This window comes from Fusarium solani (assembly GCF_023522795.1).
Source record: "Fusarium solani strain SB1 chromosome Unknown bctg00000011, whole genome shotgun sequence".
Classification (NCBI taxonomy): Eukaryota; Fungi; Ascomycota; class Sordariomycetes; order Hypocreales; family Nectriaceae; genus Fusarium; species Fusarium solani.
The window spans coordinates 2229730-2250722 of NW_027072149.1; the positions used below are offsets into that span (position 1 = coordinate 2229730).

General features: G+C 52.0%; 7 protein-coding genes across 7 annotated transcripts; 4 read left to right on the forward strand and 3 right to left on the reverse strand.

Annotated features, from left to right (window-relative positions):
* Positions 1-402: 402 nt before the first annotated feature.
* On the reverse strand, positions 403-4758 carry MRS44_015839 (uncharacterized protein; the record flags this gene model as incomplete). Its single annotated transcript, XM_065619374.1, has 12 exons — positions 403-682; positions 739-1053; positions 1109-1680; positions 1747-1814; positions 1857-2181; positions 2382-2572; positions 2669-3118; positions 3180-3358; positions 3428-3694; positions 3751-3877; positions 4025-4404; positions 4490-4758. The coding sequence occupies 12 exons, from the start codon at positions 4756-4758 to the stop codon at positions 403-405; spliced, it is 3423 nt and encodes a 1140-aa protein (XP_065475446.1).
* Positions 4759-6988: 2230 nt separating this feature from the next.
* Positions 6989-7723, forward strand: MRS44_015840 (uncharacterized protein; the record flags this gene model as incomplete). Its single annotated transcript, XM_065619375.1, has 1 exon — positions 6989-7723. The coding sequence occupies one exon, from the start codon at positions 6989-6991 to the stop codon at positions 7721-7723; it is 735 nt and encodes a 244-aa protein (XP_065475447.1).
* Positions 7724-11734: 4011 nt separating this feature from the next.
* On the forward strand, positions 11735-13363 carry MRS44_015841 (uncharacterized protein; the record flags this gene model as incomplete). Its single annotated transcript, XM_046270284.2, has 3 exons — positions 11735-11966; positions 12017-12117; positions 12170-13363. The coding sequence occupies 3 exons, from the start codon at positions 11735-11737 to the stop codon at positions 13361-13363; spliced, it is 1527 nt and encodes a 508-aa protein (XP_046130000.1).
* Positions 13364-14190: 827 nt separating this feature from the next.
* MRS44_015842 (uncharacterized protein) lies at positions 14191-15013 on the reverse strand (the record flags this gene model as incomplete). The annotated part of the gene is made up of 2 exons (XM_065619376.1): positions 14191-14506; positions 14598-15013. The coding sequence occupies 2 exons, from the start codon at positions 15011-15013 to the stop codon at positions 14191-14193; spliced, it is 732 nt and encodes a 243-aa protein (XP_065475448.1).
* An 874-nt stretch (positions 15014-15887) lies between these two features.
* On the forward strand, positions 15888-18178 carry MRS44_015843 (uncharacterized protein; the record flags this gene model as incomplete). Its single annotated transcript, XM_065619377.1, has 2 exons — positions 15888-17945; positions 17996-18178. The coding sequence occupies 2 exons, from the start codon at positions 15888-15890 to the stop codon at positions 18176-18178; spliced, it is 2241 nt and encodes a 746-aa protein (XP_065475449.1).
* Positions 18179-18244: 66 nt separating this feature from the next.
* MRS44_015844 (uncharacterized protein) lies at positions 18245-19216 on the reverse strand (the record flags this gene model as incomplete). Its single annotated transcript, XM_046282092.2, has 4 exons — positions 18245-18469; positions 18530-18846; positions 18898-19051; positions 19100-19216. The coding sequence occupies 4 exons, from the start codon at positions 19214-19216 to the stop codon at positions 18245-18247; spliced, it is 813 nt and encodes a 270-aa protein (XP_046129997.2).
* Positions 19217-19703: 487 nt separating this feature from the next.
* On the forward strand, positions 19704-20897 carry MRS44_015845 (uncharacterized protein; the record flags this gene model as incomplete). The annotated part of the gene is made up of 1 exon (XM_046271138.2): positions 19704-20897. One exon carries the CDS (start codon positions 19704-19706, stop codon positions 20895-20897), a length of 1194 nt encoding a protein of 397 aa, XP_046129996.2.
* Between the last annotated feature and the right edge of the window lie 96 nt (positions 20898-20993).

Below are 20993 nucleotides of genomic sequence, written 5' to 3' on the forward strand. Positions count from 1 at the left end.
CCATTACTCTACCGCAACGGCCCGATCAGTCTTTCTGGAAAGCGTAGGACAGTGGGAAATACAACAAGAACGAGAGAAAAAGGAAAAACACTAGTTGAGACATAACACCACTGTAGAAAGCACCCAGAGTCGTTGCATAGTTGATCTGGGTGCTGAGGGCATCCGCTTGGTTGTTTTCCACCACCAAGCAATCGACATGTGTCCAAATGTCCTCCCCATACTGGTCTCATAGTTGTCTCGCTGAGCACTGTTAACCATATGACAACACAAAGGGCAGCACTATTATCAAGTGGACAGGGAGATCATGACGCTATATATAGTGATAAAACATGTTTAAAGTTATAATACATACAAATAGAAAGTAAGATGAAAAAAAAAGAAAACCCTTCACAGCACTCAGCCTCAGGCATCCCAGTCAGGAATGTCCCAGTCAATAACCTTGTTGCACGGAAAGTAGTACTTTCTGTTCTTCTTACTGGTTTCGCCTTCGCCCTCGAGCTTGTAGTTAAGGAAGGCATCGACGGCATTGCAGACGGGAAGGTCGAAGAAGTACGGGGCTCTCATGTCGTTGTCGACCAAAGCATCGAGCGTTTCCTCCCACTGGTCAAGGCTGTTCCATTCCCCACGTGGCTTCGACTCGGGGGTGTTTTTATAACCATTGGCCTTGAAGGTTGCGAGGGATCTAGGTGACATGGTTAGCAGCGGTACAGACGACGAGATCAAAGACTGGAAACTCACCCAAAAACAATGTCCTCGGCCGACAAAAGTCCCCAATCCTTGGAAGAGCTATCCGCGTCCTCATCACTCTGACCGACACGAGTGCCCAGCTCACCAAAACCAGGGAGGTCTTCAAAGTCTTTGCACTCGGCGGTTTCTTCATCCCACTCTGCTTTTGGGCAGTTCTTGGAGGGATCCACGGCGCCGACGAGATAATACGCCCTGTTTTTGCCCTTGTCACAGATGATCCTATCATTGCGAGTGTCTTTGCCGAGTACATTCTTGATCCACTCGTCGTTGGGCGCGTCCTGGCAACTCCGCCCGCTGTCTAGGATGCTGTGCCGAGAAAGAGTCAGCTTGCTCCCGAGGTAGTTTGAGGGGGAGTACGTACAATGGATTCAAGTCTCGGCCGGCCACCCTCCATGCCAGGGGAACCAGCATGCCGTAAAGTGTCTTCTTGAGCTCAAGGTTGATGCCTACAGCGTTGTCCAGCTGCGACAGTGGATCGAGCAATTTGCCACTGGCCATGAGCTTGGACATCCTTTTTATGCTCGCGTCGGATCCGTTGAATAGGGTCTTGGCGTAGGACTGCATCCCACCCCTCCATGCTCTTGTGATGCCGCTCACCTGGTATTCCAGCAGAGCCTCCGGGTCTATGTCTTTGTCCTCTTGGGTGATGAGATCCTTGGCTAGCGTGATGCCCTGGTATGTCATGTCGTTGACGAGATCCTTGATTGTGTCAAAGTCATCCGAGTTGCGCTTCGACCAGTCCAGGTTCCGGGCCCAGCGGTTCCAGAAAGGCGCCATGATACTGGCATAGCCCATGGCAACGATGTCAAGGATGACATACAGGCCTACGCCATCCTTCCTCTCAGGCGGGGCGAAGGTCTTGGCGAAGACCCCAATGCTGCCCTTGACATCAGTCGCTGCGTCCCCGAACAGGTTAATGATGTTCCAGAAGGTCTTTTTCGAGTTATTCCACAATCAGCCCACTGCTGCGACAGGGAGACAAAGGAGAGAAGCACATACCTGGGACAAGACGATGAGGGAGTTCAGCACCAAGAAGGGCGCCGCGCCGCCATAATCTTCGTCACAATCTACAGTCTGATAGCAGTTGTTTTCTTCCATCATATTCCCACAGTTCTTGAGATCGTTCGAATGAAAGTAGTTGGTGATGATGATACTAAAGTTGAAGTTGGTACTTCCCCTTTTTGCCCTCCAAACGTCCAGGGCGTCTTCCCAGGCCTCGGAGGCACGCAGTGTGTTCCAGCGGAAGGAAGGTTCGACAGTCGCATCGTTAGCACCAGGACTTGTGCAGTCAATATCTCTCCAGGTAACTTGATCAGATCCCCCGGAGGATCCGTCGTCGGAAGATTCAAGCGGCCAGCAGCGATTGTGCCAAAGGTTGAGTCGCCTGTTGTTTGGGTCCACGGACACGTAGTCGCCACGTCCATCTCCCGTCATCTGCATAGGACATGGATGATTAGAGGACGCTCTGGGTCAAGAGAGGGCGGGTCGGTTAAACTTACGTCGGCAATTCTGATGGCAGATCCAGTAGAGCCGGTTCTCTCGGCGAAGCTCAGCGGCGTGTTCCATCGAATCGAGCCATCGTCGCGCCAGCCCAGGTGATGTCAGGTCCGTGTTTGCCCGTTCACTCGGCCGACCACAACGTAACCCAGTTTGCCGTCACCATTAGTATCGGCGAAGTGAACATCTTGAGGAATAACCCCTGCTGGTCCGTCAGCAACCAACGTGGCAGCCCCCCAGGTAATCGGCAGAGTGCCCATGTTCTTCCACCACACGGTAGCTCCATAGTTGTATCCTTTCCCCTTGTTCAGGTAGCCCCAGCCTGAGCCTTTGTGGTCGACCTAGAAATAGTCTTTTGCACCATCACTGTCCACTGCATGATGCGCGTTAGTATATGGAAACAAAACAAGCTGATGAGACTTACGGTCGCAGAGAAAGACTCCTTCTCCAGGCTGATACTTGCCGCCTATGCTCATGTTCTCCCACAGCGCAACTTTTCCGCTCTTCTTCTCAATACGCAGGTAGTCGGCTTTACTGTCGCCAGTGATGTCAACCAGTCGAACCTCATCTCGCTCAGTATCGGTCGGTCCCTCGGCGACCACCATAGGCCCCAACCACCTCGGCAGTATCGTCTCCTCTCGCAGACGGTTGATGAACCCAACCACCTTGCCATCGGCGCCAACCATCATGTAGTCAGCCCTGACTTCGCCGGTGAAATCGCCAAGGGTGACGGAATCGTCTGGGGCCTTGGACGCTCCCGTCGCGATGGTGTCAAGCCTATACCAGTCAGGCATGATGCTAGCCCCGTTGTTGATCCAGGCCTTCACTTCGCCGCTATCCTGGTTGACGAGGCAGAGATCGGCTCGGTGATCACCTACAAGATGGCGTCGTTAGTGAATGTCGACGAGGGAGTAGTTGTCAAGGGCTATACTCACCATTGAGGTCCACAAACTGGAGATTCTTGTTTGTTGCCCCGATTCCATCAGCAATCACGCCGAGAGGCTGCCACTGCCATGGCGCACCACCGGTACCTTCACCTCTGTTGATCCATGCAGTAATATCACCCGTGACTGGGTGGACGTAGATGTAGTCATCTCTGCCATCTCCGTTGAGACTACACAACAGTCAGCCGAAGCACGGTTCATAAGAGACAAAGAAAAAGCAGAACGGCAAATGTACTCACTCGGCAAACCTGACTCCCGAGCCGAGACGGCCCTTGGTCCCCGAGGCAATAGTCTTTGCTTCTCCCCAGCTACCCGACCATTTGCCATTGCTGCCTGCGATGTTAAGTATGACCTTTGTCTTTCTAGTGTCTGCGTCAACGCAGGCATAATCCTTCAAGCCATCGCCATCAAGATCCATAAAGTGAAGACGATCACGAGGGCAGTCACCGCCATGTACAACACCCCTTGAGGCCCATCTTTGCTTGAATAAGGGATCAGCATAAGCCCTACAGAGTGTCAGCATCGGTCCTGCACAAAAGCCAAACTGAGATGGCGTCCATACACCTTGGCGCCAGCCGCGATGGTGCCAACATTGGTCCACGATGGGGTTGGTTGGCACCGGGTCGCCGGGGTTGATCCCGTGGGGTTACCGGAGTGCCCGGCTCGGATATCCAACCCAAGCGAGAAGCCTGTTGAATGGCATCATAGAATTCGTTCGCCATTTTCTGATAGCCCCTGTCGTTGGGGTGTAGGTCATCGGCAATGTCGGAAAGCTGAACGGCCTCGTTCATGGAAACCACAAGCGCCTTCTTCCCCTCCGACCTGAGATCACGCACAAGTTCGGGGATAGCAGCATTGAAAACTTCGATGCGTGGCTGCGTTGTCTGGGCTTTGGTTGACGGAACCAGCTGACACCAAAATGACGGCCTTGGGGGACACCTTCAAGATCTTGTCGATCAGCTTCTTGAGGCGTGCAGGGGCATTTCCAGTATCAACGTCCTTGTTCATGTCATTGGTTCCAGCATGGAGGAGAACGATATTGGGGGCTGCGCTTATGCCAATACTGGCCAGATCTGAGATCTCGTCGATGATCTTGCCTCGGTGTCCCTCGTGGTCTGGGTCAGACATGCCGACGTTATCAGCTCTTCTCCCAACAAAGCCGAGTTTGTTCTCTAGGTTGGCTAGCCTGTCCCAAAGATACTTGCGGTAGCCATTGCTATCTGAGCTCTAGGCGCCCCAGGTGATGGAACTAGTATGCTGTTAGAATTGTTGATGATGATAAATAAAGGTGGGATACTCACTCTCCTATGGGAAGCACCCTTAAATCAACACCATCGGCAATTGCTTCTCGGCGATTCAGATGTCGTGGGGATCGTATCGAGGCATTGGAAACTGGGACCCAGGAACTCAAGGCCACCAGCACAAGCATCAACGCTGTCCAGGCATTCCACCGTTGACCGGCGGAACGCCGCTGGTGCTGCGTAGACAATGCCATGTTTCTCTGCTCGGACTGGGCAGAAGAACTGACTGAACAACTCAAGACAAGGAGAAAGGCAGGTTGAGAGGTCATCTTTCTATCATTATTTCTCTTGGCAACTCTTCGCTATCTCCGAAGCCCCTGTCACTCTGGGCAAAGATATATCCCGCGACTAATGCAAGGGACAGGATGAAACAGGAAGGTGATATCTCTGATATTAAGCTTAACTGACAAGGGCTAGTTCCCGCAACGTATTTTGAGTGTCATGATTGGAAAGATACACAGCTATCTCTGCCACGGCCGACGTTGGTGCCGTGATTTAAGAGCCGAGATCGGTCGAGATGGGATCATGAGAATTTAAAAGTCAATGTGCTAATGCACAAGGAAATTTCAAGTTATAGCGAAAAGTTACGCCCCTCCACCATAGATCCTACCTATCACATGGATCTGGCTAGTCCGCATGTTGGATCTTGTCAGTCGAATTTCGCACAGGTTGCTCAATTAGGTATTTGGCTCAAGGGTTTGGCTTGGCAAACCCACCTTGTTCTGGATGAATATCAGTGGTCTGCGTAGGTGCCAGGTTAGTTAGCTACCGGGATTAAGATCAGCCAACTGGCCCAGATGGAATCGTTTGTTAGCGAGGAAGCGGATAACGCGCGTAGCTTTCATCGTATCAACAGGCGAGAGTGTGAGAGAGACAAGGGGCGGGGCATGTAAACTGCCGGGCAACTTCCCATCAATGAGCATTGGCACCCTGGACAAGGGGTTCGGCACTTTCAGCCAACAGAGTTTCAGATTCGGGCTATGATGTATTGCAGCTGGAACTCTGATATCACTAGGCGCTCGGTTTCCCAATGTTTTTACGTTTGCGTTCTCACCTCGATGCCATGTCTTGGCTTTCGCATCGTTCGTCGATGCCAACTACACGTTCGACTTTGGAATGTGGCCGAAAGGAAAGAGGCTCATGTTCTGGACTTCCATAGTTACGAGGTCATATCAATAGGCTTTTCGTCAGACGGTGATAAGTTGGCTTTATTTTCCGAGAATTGCGTGCGCCTGTTGGATCCTGCGACTGGCACCTACTGGCGACAGCCTGTCCCTCGATAGCCGTCATGGCACCTTGAACCCTCCCCAGTTCGCCTTTCCCACAGGTAAACGTGGAGAACAGGCAATCGAGATTTGGGATTCTGGGTCGGCTAGCGGATCCATGTGTACTTGGAGGGCTCCACTGGGCACATTTATACGACTTCTTTCTCTCCTGATGGAACAAAAATAAAAGACGACACAATACGGGTGTGGGACACGGCAATAGGGCGGCTTTATGCCAAGATCGAGATACCTTGTGGAGTGATAGGAGCCATGAGTTTCTCGCCTGACAACTGAATCTAGGCGACGGCACTCCAATGAAGACAGTTCGGGTCACTAAATCTTTCAAAACGCTTGCTCTATCAGACTGTAGCAAATACTTGACTACGAATCGGGGGGTAATATATATTGGGCAAGACGGTTCCTGGCGTGGATTCGATGTCGATGGCGACTGGATTGTGAGAGGCCAGGAAAGGATCTTGTGGCTGCCACCTGACATGAGGGTGTACAATGCCATTTTGGTGAATGACTTGCTGATTCTAGGTTGAATCCCTAGGAGGATGGAGTTGTTACAATTCTGCGAGTGAGAGAAGGGGGGAAATGCAGCTGACGTAGTAGGTGTGATTCATTGTTGCCGATCCGGCACTCCTTGACCTGTTTGCCACTGAACTGCCTACTCTTTAGTAACAGATTAATTAGGAAAATTGTCTCTCTAGTCCATGAGCTGTCGATATGCAGTACTTGGCACCCGATAGAGGGCGGTGGTAGAACTTGCCCGAAGGGTCCCCATTGCAGTAGGGTCCTGTTGACGAGAAACTGGGCAAAGCAACCTCTGGGATTGGATATCTATTTTAAGTGTTTAGGCTTCAAGGAGAAGACGGTGATCCGCATTTTTCTCTACTCTCTATGGAATATCGTATTGCTTTCGGCCGGTATCTATGTAGATGTATAGAGCATTTCCCACAATGATCTGCTGCCTAATGAATGGCAGGACGCGTCACTTAATCGTCGTTTAGATCTAGAGGACTAAGGAAATGTTGACAACAGGTTAGGTCGCAGGTGCCTAGTTTCAGGCACACCCTTAGATCAGTGCAGATTCGTCATCCCCCAGCCCATACTCGGCATGCGTTCTCTGCCCAAATCAGCGAGCAATATTGGAGCCTAGATTGCGGCTATATATGGTGCGCCTGCTCCAACCCGAGGATTCTTTTGACGGAAAAGCAAAAACCAAGACATCATGGCCATCTCCATTCTCCCCGTCGCTGTCTCTGATCTGCCTATGCTCGCAGAGTTTGTGCACTCCTCCAAACTCTGCCTCACCATCAATCGACTGTTGTACCTCGACTGGCCCAATGATGCTGCCCAAAAGCCCCAGTACAGACGTGCTGTTGAATCATCATTCAACGACGACATGGTTCAGTGTCTCAAAGCCGTGGATGAAGAGTCGAATGAGCTTGTCGGTTATCTCGTGTTGACGCCAAAGACTCCTATTGAAGCGAGAAAAGACACTGAAATTGGCAGCGATGCCGAGGAACAACGCGTGCCAAAGGGCATGCATGCAGGCGTCTGGTCCGCAGTTACAAACGCCGCGGCTGAGATAAATCGAGAGACGGATAGCCTCAACCACTTGGGTATGCAGATCCCTAGCAGCAAACTAGGACCCCAGGGACTAACAAAAGGCACAGAGTTGACTTATATCTACGTCAAGCCATCGCATCGCCAGAAAGGGATTGGCTCACTGTTGTTACAAGAGGCCTTCCACAGGGCACATGCTGCTCGTGTTCCCCTCGCGCTTTGCTCTGAGCCTGCAGCATACAACTTCTATAAGAATCGTGGTTTCCAGGACACCAAACATGTTGATATTGATCTTCGTTTGTGGGCTCCTCCTTATACAGGCTATGGGATATTCAGACTGAGTGGCATGATTCGGGGATTGAAAGGCGAAGGGTCGGGGGAAGCCCTCCAGTCGTAAACGCGATGCATCACAGACATATTTCCGAATTTATTCTTCTAGTTATGAACTCGATGAGTCTATAACTTTATAGAGATTACGCAAGGGTATGCCAGCTTGTTTGCATCCCAGAAGTACTTGCATGGAGCTATTATCATTACTCTGTCCTTTCATTCTCATCACCCACCCAAAGTAACTCGTCATAGATGGCTACCGTAGTATTTCTAGACGACATCTACATATGTTAGGCAAATGTCGCGATTTCTATATTCTTAATAACAATATATAGAAAGCACTTTGTCAGTGGAGTACCAACCGACGCCTGTGCTGAGAGGCTTTATCCCTGCAGGCAGCATGCCCGCGAAGGGCTTGAGAACTTGGACCTGACATAAAAAGAAGACTGTATAAACACAAACGACATGTGTCGATTAGTAGATTCAAGTTTTAAACTGACAAGTTTTCGGAGCATCTCTCAAATCGCAGACGTCGTGCCTCTTTCACATCTTGATAGCAATCTCAGGCCATTCTATCATACACGCTCTCAAGATCGACAAGGCCAACCCTTCTTATTTCCGGTCGGGCACCAACTGCTATTTTTAACCCTTGCCAGTCATGATTTGTGCGACAATACCTTATACTCACTAACATCCAAGTGTGTTGCGTGTGTTTCAGAAGGGCAGCAAACTATTACCGAGGTTGTTGGAAGGCTACGGCTTCAGCCCGAACGGCAGCAGATCCCTGCATGCGAACGCCAAATAACGGGGATAGGCCGGCTTTGTTTAACTCGCGAACGGTTATCTGGAGCTGAACGATGTTACACTTGGTTGTGTAGGGTAGAGGTGGTAACGGCTTCATGTCCGTCGCATCCTCATTTATGCGCATTATTTAGACCCTGGAAATTGATTTGAGCTTCAAATCTGAATTTTGATGTCAAAGTCATCAGGCCAGTATGTGGAAAGTCTAATGAAATCACAAATGGCGGCGATAACGAGATTGCCCAGACTAAACTACGTGGCTTTCAGCTCTGTCTGAATAGCCTCAGTGAGCCAATTTCACGGCGGTAACAGAAACGACAAGGGTCTCTCGCCCCAATCACCAGTTCTTGGCCTCAGCACTCAAAGCGGAGAACTGGGGCCGCCAAGATAAAGTGGGAGGCAGCCGGGGGAGCGAATCAATATTGCCTCTTTCAAATCAATATCTGCCAAGAGACGATTCATCGGTCATTTCCCCGGATTTTGAGCGACTTTTTTCACGTCTTGATATTTTGGTTTCTTTTTTTGAAAACACCATGTTTTGCGGAACTACGAGATATCGTCAAATTCGTGAGTTTCAACTTTTTTAACCCCAAACCCCAACGTGAGTGTTTCCCCAATTTCGAATCCTTCGGAGAGGAGGAGACAAGACAGACTCTAAACTCCAGCCGTTGGGGATTGGGGGAGAGAGGAGAAGCACGATGTAACCGAGGTTAGCAAAACTCGGAGAAGGGAAGAAAAAAACCACTAGTGTTTGGGGATCGGCAGCGACCTTGCTGGCTAGGAGCGCGGGTAAGGCGGCACGACGCAACACACACATCACACACACACACACACGAGGGGATCCGCGAGATGACTGCAGACGGCAAAGGCCTCGTGGCTGCCACGCGGGAAGGGCGCATTTGCATGAGGATGGTGTTCAACGCCATCTTCTGCGCGTCTTCCACGCGAGAACGAGGCCAACGTGAACGCACGGAGACGAGTAGAGACCAGGGGGTGGTTGAAAAACTGTGTCATGGTGATGTTCTCGGCGTTTGGTCAAGACTGAGGACGATATGGGATCGGATCACTTACTGGAACAACTGCTCAGCCTGGTCGCTGATGTGATTATTTCCCTCGTTTGCCGACCCTCTTCCACACTCACTGAGAAATGCGCAGAGTGGCACCACGATGTAGATCTTGAACAAAATCATAACTAGACCGCTCGTCAACAGTCACAGAATGGTGCCATGGGAAAGATGCAGCTTGCTTCAGCTTTTCAGCCGCGGCATTTTCACCTTTATGCCGCCGCCGCCACGTGTAGTCGACACATCCCTGATATCACTTATCCTCAAGGTATTTCCCCCGCGGTGGTTCGACCAGTATCCAAGCACCTCAGCGGACTACCGGAGAACCGAGGGAGTCGGAAACAGACCAGAGAGAGGGAGAGAGAGAGATGACAAGAGATGACAAGAGATGGGCCAGAGATTGGGCCCTGAAGGAAGGGAAGCATTGGCGGGGGGGACGGCCGGGGCAGGGTAAGCCAAAACATGACAGGGAGCAGGGCATGACGACATCAGGGTTGATCGATCCACCAAACAACCAGCTCGTTCGACTTGTCCACAGGCAACTCGCGCTTGGCAGGCTTGGCGCGCTTGGTTGGCGCTTGGCAAAGCCTTGGCCGGCGCGCTTGAACGGCCGCATTCTCCAAGTTCTCCATATTTCCTCACCTCCTTGTTTATGGGGTCCCCATGGGGTCAAGGTACTCGTCCTCCCCCTCCCCGCTTTCTTGTCATGCCTGCTCCCCAAGATCCCATGCCCTCGGGTAGATGTTGGAATGCAGCAGGAAAAAGTCATACGGTGATCTGATCTGATCTGATCTTGGGGTCTACGCGAGTCTCTCTTGCCCCGTCTGTGCTTTCTGCGGGCCTGAGAGTCGGGCTCAGTTTACTTGGCGCCGAGCAAGACAAGACCGAAGGCCAAGATGGGTGGATGGAGTTGGGTAAGAGTAATGGGGAGGGGGGAAGAAGGGGGAAAACGGTTGAGGGAGCGATGAGACGGGCTTACTCCTACTGTGGTAAAGTCTAGCATTTCCCCTCTTGGTGATTGGCCTATGCATATTTTTAAGCATGAAAAAAGTTGGGGCGCAAAAAGGCGGAGTAGGGGGGAAGAGAGAGACGACGCGCGCTGTGCGGTGCGCGAGAGATGTGCAGACTTTTCACGACAGGGGCGGAGCAAGCGCTTTCTTCACAAAATGGAAACTCCGATACGAATCGTGTGTGGTAGCGGAATAATGCACATAGATTACGTCAGCCAAGTTGCGGTCTCAAGAGAGGAGAGGAGAGGAGAGGGAGGGAGGGCGCCCGCCCACCACCTTAACCGCCCCTTATCAGGGCCATGCAGGGCCAAGCTCCGAGTTATTAGCAATAGGATTGGGGGTTGTGAGGGACTTCCGCTCGCCCGGCATTGCATTTGGAGAAGGGAAAATGGTCACCTACCTCGTGAAAGCCACGTGTGTTGTGCGGTGCTGCCTCGTCGAGGAAAACCGCCCTCGACACTTGACTCTTTCTCTATAGCCCTCTCTTGTTGTTTTCTTATGCGCGCATGCTCCGACACGGGATCCATGGCCTCATCCGCCCTCCCCCAGACGGAGGGCGCACCCGCCAGCGCGGGAATAGCCTGATAGCGGAGTCGTCGGGGAGTCTTGGCATGCGGGGAGGGAGAATCTGTGCTGCGGGGGATCTAGGATCATTGGTTTTGGTCAAGATCATCTCGGAGATGGGGCAAGGCATGGGGAGGGATTCCGTCCACTGAGATTTCTGGTCTGTTCAGCCTGAAGGCGAAAAAGGACCAGCGGATGCGTCGCAGTTGCTTGGCCTACAGATGAGAGATACGGGGTACCCGCCAAGCAAATGCCTCGCGTGGCAAGTTTTGAGCAAAGCTTGCATGCCTTGGCAATAACGCACAGAGGTCTGATGGAATATGGGGCGGAAAATGATGAGAGCCTTGGGGTTGTGGAGGAGAAGAGGAGAGAGTAAGGCCCCAGATGGTCTTGTCTTAACCCACGTGGATTAACATCTTGGCTTTTCTATAAAACACTCAGTCCGTCCTGCCATTCTCTCGCCGATCCTACTCTCTCCTCAGCAAGCAATCGCATTCCCCAGTCCCACTCCTTCGGGCTTCCCCTCCTCCTCCCTTCTCTCTCTTCTAGTCTTGAGCTTCTCGAAGCTTCAGGATCTTCTACTGTCTTTTGCTCCCCCACCACACTGGTCCATCTTCAGCTTGATCACATATCTTCACAATGACGGCACAAGATAACCTGTCATATACTCAGCACGAGGTCCATGAACCTCCCAGACCCAAGACCTCTGACTCTTCCGATGGCAAGGGCAAGGTCGAGGGCATTGAGGAGGCGCGCGGTGAGAACATTGAGTTTGTCGACAAGGCCACTGAGAAGGCCGTTCTCCGGAAACTTGACCTCCGCATCATCCCCACGGTGATGTGGGTGTACCTCATGAACATGATGGATCGAGGTATGCTCTGATTGTCCACTCACCAAAAGCAAATACTCACCAATACATAGTCAACATTGGCAATGCCCGTCTCTTCGGTATGGAAGACGAGCTCGGCATGCACGGCAACGACTTCCAGCTTACAGTCTCTGTCCTCTTCGTCACCTACTGTGTACGTCACATCCCCTACACATATTTAGACATTGAAGCTAACAACTATGCAGCTCTTCGAGTCCCCCTCCAACCTCATCATCAAGAAGCTCCAACCCGCTCGCTACCTCGCTGGTCTCACTCTGTGCTGGGGTATCACCGCCACCTTCAGCGCCTGGGTCAGCAGCACTGGTGCCCTGATCGCCTGCCGTCTCCTCCTCGGTATCTTTGAGGCTGGTTTCTTCCCCGGTGTCGTGCTGTACCTCTCCATGTTCTACGGCCGCCACAGTCTCGCCCTGCGCATCGCCTACTTCTTCTCCACTGCTGCCGCCTCTGGTGTCGCTGGTGGTCTCGTCGCCTATGGCATCAGCTTCATGGACCACACTCTTGGCTGGCGCGCCTGGCGATGGGTCATCCTCATCAACGGTATCCCCACCATCCTCACCGGTATCATCATCCCCTTCGTCCTCCCCAACAGCCCCGAGACTGCCAAGTTCCTCACCGACGAGGACCGCGAGAACCTCCGCAAGATTCACGAGGAGCAGGTCGGCCGTGCCCGCAACAGCCGCGAGCTTCTCAAGGAGGACGTCATTGATGCCGTCAAGGACTGGACTACCTGGGGTTATTGCTTCGCTCTCTTCCCCTGCCTTGCCATGCTCTACTCTTTCGTCGTTTTCCTGCCTACCATCATCCTCGGAATGGGCGAGTGGAACTCTGCTGAGGTCCAAGCCATGACTGTCCCCATCTACGCCGTCGGTGCCATCGTCTACCTCGTCTGCGCCTACTTCAGCGACAAGACCCAGCGTCGAGGCTACTTTGTCATGGGTGGTATCTCTTCTGCTATCATCGGCTATGCCATGCTCATCTCTGGTAAGGGCAATGGTGTCTCTTATGCTGGCTGCTGCTTCGTCTCCATCGGTATCTTCCTGTCCTCGGGCATCTCCTTCGCCTGGGTGCCCTCCAACAACCCCCGCTACGGCAAGCGAGCCTTCTCTACCGGCATGCACCTGACTGTTGGTAACGCCTCTGGTGTGGCCTCTCCCTTCCTCTTCTCCAACAAGGACAAGCCTCACTTCCGCCCCGGCTACGGTGCCAGTATCGGCATGCTCGCCTTCTCCCTCCTCCTCAACATCATCCTGCACCTCCACTTCAAGCGCCAGAACAAGCTCCGTGATGAGGGCAAGCAGGACCACCTCATGGAGGGCAAGACTGAGGACGAGATCGACATGATGGGTGAGCGCAGCCCCCGATTCCGCTTTACCATCTAAGCGATACACACGCGCGCACGCAATGAAGCTCTCGTCGGTCCTTTATCATGATTGCTAGTGGAGTTGGCGAGGGATACAGGGATATGCATGGGATGGAGAACTGGGATTTGGGTATTCTTTTTATAACGCATTCTTGTACATATCGGCTCTCCACGTTATCGACGGAATTTGATATTGAAACTCGGGAGCTGGATGTTGTACATATCAGATGGACTAGATCGTCATAAATTTCCACTGTCACCCGAAAAACCGTTTCTTGATTTGTCGTGATTCAGGAGGAGTGAGATTGTAAGGGGGCACAGCAGCCCTCATCCGAGATGACACAACATCTCGCTTTCCTTTCCAAAATGTCGTGAGGTTCCACCGAGATATCGGCCTTCGGAAGTATTTCCCAATAAAGGCTGCATTATGCATTACAGTGATGAAAGAATACTACCAGCCAAGGCCCGGATCTGCATTACAAATCCTACGCTGGCACGCGGGTCTTGCCAAGATATTGGCCACTGCCGCCATTTTTTGCCGAGATTTTTCTTGGGGGTTTCCACAAGCCAAGAAAGCTTGGTGGCACGGTTTCTTGGCGAGTTTTTTGTTGAGCATATCTTACGTATTCGACGGCTAAGTACGGCATATCTTGCATAATGTTGTTATCTTGGTAACTGTCACGATATCTTATCACCGCTGGGCTTGGTGGTGGGTTGCCACTCTCTGGAACTAATCGTCAAAGGGTGATGACGCTCTTTGTAATAATATTATCCGCTATAGGTATAATTCGGTGTCATTATGATTCTCAAAGCCAAGGATCATTCGAGATATCTTATCGTCCCCTTCTAATTAGACTCAACGATAGCCACGTCGTCGATGTAGGCGTTCACCAACGGCTCCCAGTCCGACTCTCCATTATCAGGAATGGCTGAGCACCACAGCTGAATCTTCAGCTCTGGATCGGCCTTAGGCGCCGTAAAACTTGTCGACAGCTGCACCCAGCCGCTCGTCGTCTGAACCGCACTCGTGAAGTCTTGGTCGTCGATGTAGAAGACGTAGGAGCAGACGTCGGGGTCCCACCACCAGTTGAGCGACCAGTACATGGAAACCTCGTAGTCTTGTCCGGGCACGAGGTTCCTGAGAGGGTGGAGATGCTGCTCCCTGCGTCTTGTCCGGTTTCCGTAACAGATAGAAGACTGCATTTTCTGTATTAGCAAATTGTTGACATGTAGGAAGCTTTGTAGGAACTTACGCAGCGCCGACAGCATCGTGATACCAGTTGTAGTCGTTGATGGAGGCCTGTCCAGCAAGGGTCCAGCCAGCTCCGTTGTTGTCGAAACCGGGGTTGGAAAGATAGCCGGTCGATGTGGGCACAGTGGAAGTAGTGCTGGTGGCGCTGCTATCGACTGTTGATGATGAAGCCTCGCTGCTCTGAGTTGTAGACGATGATACTTCTTCGGACACAGTTGTCGACGAGGAGGCCTGCTCAGATACAGTTGTCGAGGCGGCAGTTGACGACTCGATAGCAGAAGACGACGTGATGACGGTTGATGATTCGGTCACGGTGGACGAAGAGATCGCGTGGCTCGAATGGGGCCTGCAGCGGCTGGCGTCGACGCCCACCAGAGCAAGAGCTGCACAAGCAGCGAGGACTTTGCGGAGAGCCATGGCGTCAAGAGGTTTCGATGAGGTCGGAAAGATTCTGCAAATGAGACTGGAGAAACCTCTTCATTTATTCACGATAGCTGAAATGGGCACTCGTCAGCTAGGGGGTGGCTTGAGACTATCGTTCTACTATTGTTTTAGTCTACCTGTTGATTGGGGCGACAGGGTGGCGTTATCCATCAAAATCGATAGTGCAGCTATTTCGGACTTGGGACTCGGCCGAAGCGCCAGGCTAAGATGCCGTTTTAGCCTGGCGGCGCGAAGACTAAGATGAGAGGACTTGTAAGCGGTAAATGTCCTGGTGCTTGATAAGATGGATGCGACTCAATGATTCGCTCATCTCAGACAGCTCTTTCAGTCTTCACAACTCAGTTCTTTCGCACATCAGTGCAAGTGGGCATTTTCATGAGGAAATGCAATGACCACTCGAGTCTTGATCAATCTTTACCAATGAATGATGTGATTGGATGTTCACTACAGGGCGGAGATGAGAACTCGGTGATTGGTGCTCGCTGTGAAGACTACAGATTGACCGTCACCAGAGAGCTCTTACTTGTATATACCGATACTGAGTGAATCTGTTTTTACCAGAAGCTCATCTAGGTTTATCCAAGTTTTAATTTTGCAGCCACTTGATCGAAACATCCTCTCGACTGGAAGTTCACTCGTTGTGACTGGTGAGGCAAATACGGAAACGACACGGAAATGAAAACGCCAATCAACTCCCACGTGGGCGCCATGCGCAACCATCTCTGGCTACATCAACGCCCTCAAATTCGTCAGCGTCGGCGAATGTAGACGCTTCTTTTACAAATGGCTCATTCTTGAATTTCTTCTTTGCATTCCTCTCATGTAAAGGCAACCCTGCGCCCTCAAGATGGTCATCTTGACGTCCTTTCGTCAATCTCCTACTTACTTGTACGTCAAGACTTACTGTCTCTGTGCCCTCGTCACTTTATTTCAAGCCACGCCTGTGACTTCGAGGTTGCATCTTGCCAATCAGAGGCCGCGACTTCATAATCGAGATATCTGGACGACAAAGCCGAGCCCGCACACCATACCCAGACTTCGGGATCAAGCTGGGAGTATTGTTCACAGCAGTGTCGAGTCTTCAGTTCCAGCAAGCCCTTGGAGAAGAGCCGCCCATATAGTTGAGAGATGGTATGGTAGAGCAGTTGACCTGGCTCAGGTCAAGGCACTTCTGAAGCGGGATGATCAAGATCTCAAAACATATCCGGAACTTCAATGGGATGCTCAAGTTCGAAATGGATCTTCTCTGCATTACAAAGAGCGGAGTTTTATCGAATTACGCAAACGAAAAATCTCTTCGGGAGGCGACGATTCACTTCATCGCTTCCTTGGGCTCCCTCCAGGCGAGAGAGTCGACCCTAGAGATATCCCCCTTGTGGCCCTTGGCGGCTCTGGAGGAGGCTATCGAGCCATGTACGGTCTCACGGGCTTCATATTGGCAGCGAAAAAACTTGGACTATGGGACTGCATTACCTGGGTTGCAGGGGTGAGCGGGAGTTGCTGGACACTTGCGGCCTATTACACCATTGCTCGCCACGACATCTCAAGGCTCGTGCAGCACTATCTCAACGTTGCAAGCGAACTGGCGCATCCTATGAGTATCCGTGCCCTTGACATGGTTGCTCGGAGCAAGAGGGGTGTTTACTTCCTCATTGGCCCACTGGCAAGAAAAGCCGAGACCAGCATCATCGGATTGGGCATCATGGATATTTATGCCACGCTGACGACGACCTACCAGCTCCTGTCTCGAGAACCTAAGGGGAGGCTGAGCCGGGCTACCTTCCAGTGGTCAAAAATCTGGTATCGCTCGGGGATCGACAAAGGACTTGAACCCATGCCCATTCTCACGGCTGTCAGACGCGTGCCGAGGTTCTCGTACGGATCGAAACAGGACGTTTACTCGACCTCTTCAGTCAAGACATTGCGTGCGAAAGGAAGGATAGAAAAGAACCAGGGGAGCTCTCTCATCACTGCCGCTTCGCCAGCCGAGATGGCTGTCGATACAATACCTCGCCCCAAACGACAATTTCAGTGGTTCGAGATTTCACCTCTCGAGATCGGAAGCCTGGATCTCAACCGATACATCCCCACTTGGGCATGGGGCCGCACGTTCATATCAGGCCACTCGATCGATCGACGCCCGGAGCAGTCGTTCTCTCTGCTGCTAGGTCAATGCACAAGTGCCCCTGCAGGCCCTTTGACGGGATACATATCCACTCTGCTAGCGACTATGGCAAAAGGAACCATCATGGCACGAATGCTTTCCCTTCTCAACAGATTTCTGAGCATGAAGAAGTGGGAAGGTTTGTGGGGAAATCCCATCCGTGCGGGACACGACCCAAACCCCTTTTATGGCCTTGAAAGGCCGATTAGGGCAAGGGTGCACACTGCCGAGCGGTCTCTGCACAGCCCAGAAAGAGCAAAAGTTCATCACGAGAAGAATACAGTCTGCGATGGTATTCGCTTAATGGCTGATGTCCCAGCGGCAGATCACTCAGTAGCTGACATGCCATGGGAGGCCCAAGGACGCACTCGACTGATGGATAGCGGCATGTCGAATAACCTTCCTAACCACGTCTTGGCTCGACAAGAGCGAGGTGTCGACATCTTTATCGCTTTCGATGCTTCTTCGGACGTTCACACGGGGGCGGCAATCAAGCGTTTGCACCACTTTGCGGCCGACTTTCACATCGAGCTAGGAGAGGAAACGGGAATATTTCATGAACCTCAGCAAGACGTTCATTTCAACTCACAGAGCGTCACAACTCATGGTTCGGAGATTGAATCAACATACAAAAACCATTACGCCAAAGTCTTTCAAGGAACAAGGCGAAACGGCCAGGAGATTTACATCGTTTACTGTCCACTCTTACCAAACGGCGTGAATCCAGGCTTCAATCCTTCGGTAAGTTCTGCTCCCATGGTGCTAATCATCATACTGATTAGTTCTAACAGACGGCGTCTTTTTCTACGTCGTACAATCTCATGTGGACACCAGATCAGATCAAGGGCTTGCTTGCGATATCCGAGGCAAATGTTTGCTTGTATGCAGTTCACACAATTAGACGGGTGATGAGAAAAGTCTACGAGGATAAGAAGGCGCATCGACTAGCTTCGGGAGTTGAGACAACGGGCTAGACTCATGGCTTTACGGTATTGGGTTTGATGCAGTCATGTATTAATAACTGTGTCTTTTGCTGTTGATCACTTCCTCGCGTGTCCTCGACTTGCCAAAGCCTCCTTTGCAATATCCCCGAGACCAACCATACAGATTGTTGCCCAAGAAGCTACGCCGATACGCGGAACGATACCACGAAAGAAGCCTAGTGGTCCCGAAGTTGCCAAGATATGTTTGGCTGTGTTGACCATGGTTGGCGAGGCTGGTCTGGTTGGATCTGCCTTCAACGACTGCATCTCTATCCTCACCACCTGCACGAGTTTCACGTTAGCAGGAAGAGCAAATAGGGGGATAAATAGACATTAACTCACCTCGAAGGGTTGGTTCCAGCAGCTAAGGGCACCGCCGATCGTCGAGGCAGCAACCGTCTCACCAAAAGACAATTTGTCCTTGGCTGACTTACCCTTCAAGGATCTGATGTTTGTCTCTGCGAGCCTTGCGATGCCGATTCTTGATGACCAGCCAGTGATTTGGCGAAGAGCCACGGCATTGGCACCGCGGTTGACGCCCCTGATGCCCTTTGTTCTTAAGATGTCGAAGAAGGCTCCCATGGGTCCTGGTACACGGGCTCCTGCCATGGCATTCTTCGTTCTTGTGACCTCGACAGTCTTCATACAGGTGGTAAACCCTAGTTGGATTGTTTAGCACAGTAAGGAAATGGCCGAGTTGGAATGCGTACCCATTGTGAGATAGGCCTGGGCTGCACCTCCAGCAACTCCGCCTAGTCCGCCGGCGATGACACTGTCGGCGTTGAGGTGGCGCTTTGCGTAGTACTCAACTTCAGTCGAAGTGAGAATTAGAATAGCGCCTTTTGTTGATGCCTCAATCCAAGCCTGGAGCGGTTAGCTTTGAACGAAATCACCAGTCTTGGGGGATCTCACCCAAGGGATTAGGCCTTGGTAGAAACCACGGACGCCCCCACGGGCCCATGTCTTTTGCACAGCATCTTTTAGGGAGTCATTCCTATTGGCGCCGACGTGCGTCTTGAGAACCTCCATCGGTTGACCCAGGGTCGTCACTTTGCCAGTTGTTAATCCAATGTTATACGGGATTCTGGGCTGAGGACTTGCCTTGAGTGAGATTCATAAAGGCTCCGACGAGGAGATTTCGCCATGGTGTTTTTCGCTTTCTCGGCTGAAGAGCCGGCTGTGCGTAGGAGTCTGCAACTGTAGCTGCCATACCGATGACTGGGATAAAGATGTATGAGCTGAAGAAAGTGTCAAGGTAAGGCGAAGCGGATGATATATCTTGACCAAGAGATAATGGGAGTACATGTTGCCCCTGGTAGTAACCTAGTTTATTGGCCGTCGGATGGATCCGACATGGCAATCCTGCGACCTTGGGCCATCGGACCTTTCCGACGAAACCCCCCAACCTAGCCTCAAGGCCCATGTTCTACTGCTTACACTACCCCTTATACACTAACAACTGAGGAGAATCTTGTAAAACAAATTCTCATTCTGTACTAGAGATATCATTGTCGACATGTTCTCCCGATCAACCTCCCACGCCTTGCGCAGGGCAATCTGCCCCCGCGCGTTCTCTAGAACGACATCACCATGCTTCCGCCGAATGACCCACACTAAACTCAAGAGGCAGAACAGTCTCCCCGCTGCCTACTACCGCGGTGGAACCTCGCGGGCCATCATGCTGCAGGCCAAAGACCTGCCCCAGAACCGTGAATCCTGGGGTCCCATCTTCCTCGGGTGCATTGGTAGTCCTGATCCGTATGGGCGACAGCTGGATGGACTCGGCGGAGGCGTTTCTAGCTTGTCCAAGGTCTGCGTCGTGGGTAAAAGCGAGAGACCCGATGCAGACGTTGACTATACGTTTGTATCATTGGGCATCAAGAATACAGATGTTGACTACTCGAGCAACTGCGGCAACATGTCCGCTGCCGTAGGCCCATATTCCATCGACAGTGGGCTTGTGTCTCCGACTGTCAACAAGGATATGAAGGCTACAGTCCGGGTGCACAACACCAACACGGGCAAAATCATTCAAGAGGTCTTTCCAGTCGTCGATGGTAAAGCCGCCGCCAACGGTGACTTTGCCATTGACGGTGTTGCTGGGACCGGCGCCCGCGTGGAGCTCAAGTTCCTCGATCCGGCTGGATCGCGGACAGGGAAGCTATTCCCAACAGGGGCAAAGTCAGAGATGATTGATGGAGCCCGCGTCACCTGCATCGATGCCGGTAATCCATGCTGCTTCGTCCCTGCTGCAGAGTTGGGCGTGAGCGGTGCCTTGTCGCCGCAAGACATTGATGCCGACAAAGCGTTGCTCAGACGGCTCGAGGAGATGCGTCGCAAAGCTGGAGTAAAGATGGGCCTCGCCGAGACAGAAGGCTCGGTTCCCGGCAGCGTCCCCAAGATTGGCATTGTATCAAAGCCCAAGGATTCGCAGCCCAACACGGTAGTGGTGAGAGCAATGTCAGTTGGCCAGCCCCACAAGGCCATCCCTGTGACTGTCGCCCTCGCTGTCGCAGCAGCTGTCAATATCCCTGGGACGACGGTGGCCGAGTGTCTTGCTGGCCCCCTTTCGAGCTCAGAGATGACTATTCGCCATGCCAGCGGCACATTAGACGTGGCCGCCGACATTAGTCATGAGGGACAGCTCGAGTCTGCAACGGTGTTTCGGACGGCGAGGAGATTGATGGAGGGGCGAGTATTCTGGAAGTAGCTTTGTCAACTGGGGCTGGCGAGACTATACATCTTTAAGGCCCTTTCGTAGGGATTCGTTGAGAAAGCAGATCATTAGAACCGTCATGTTTGTTAG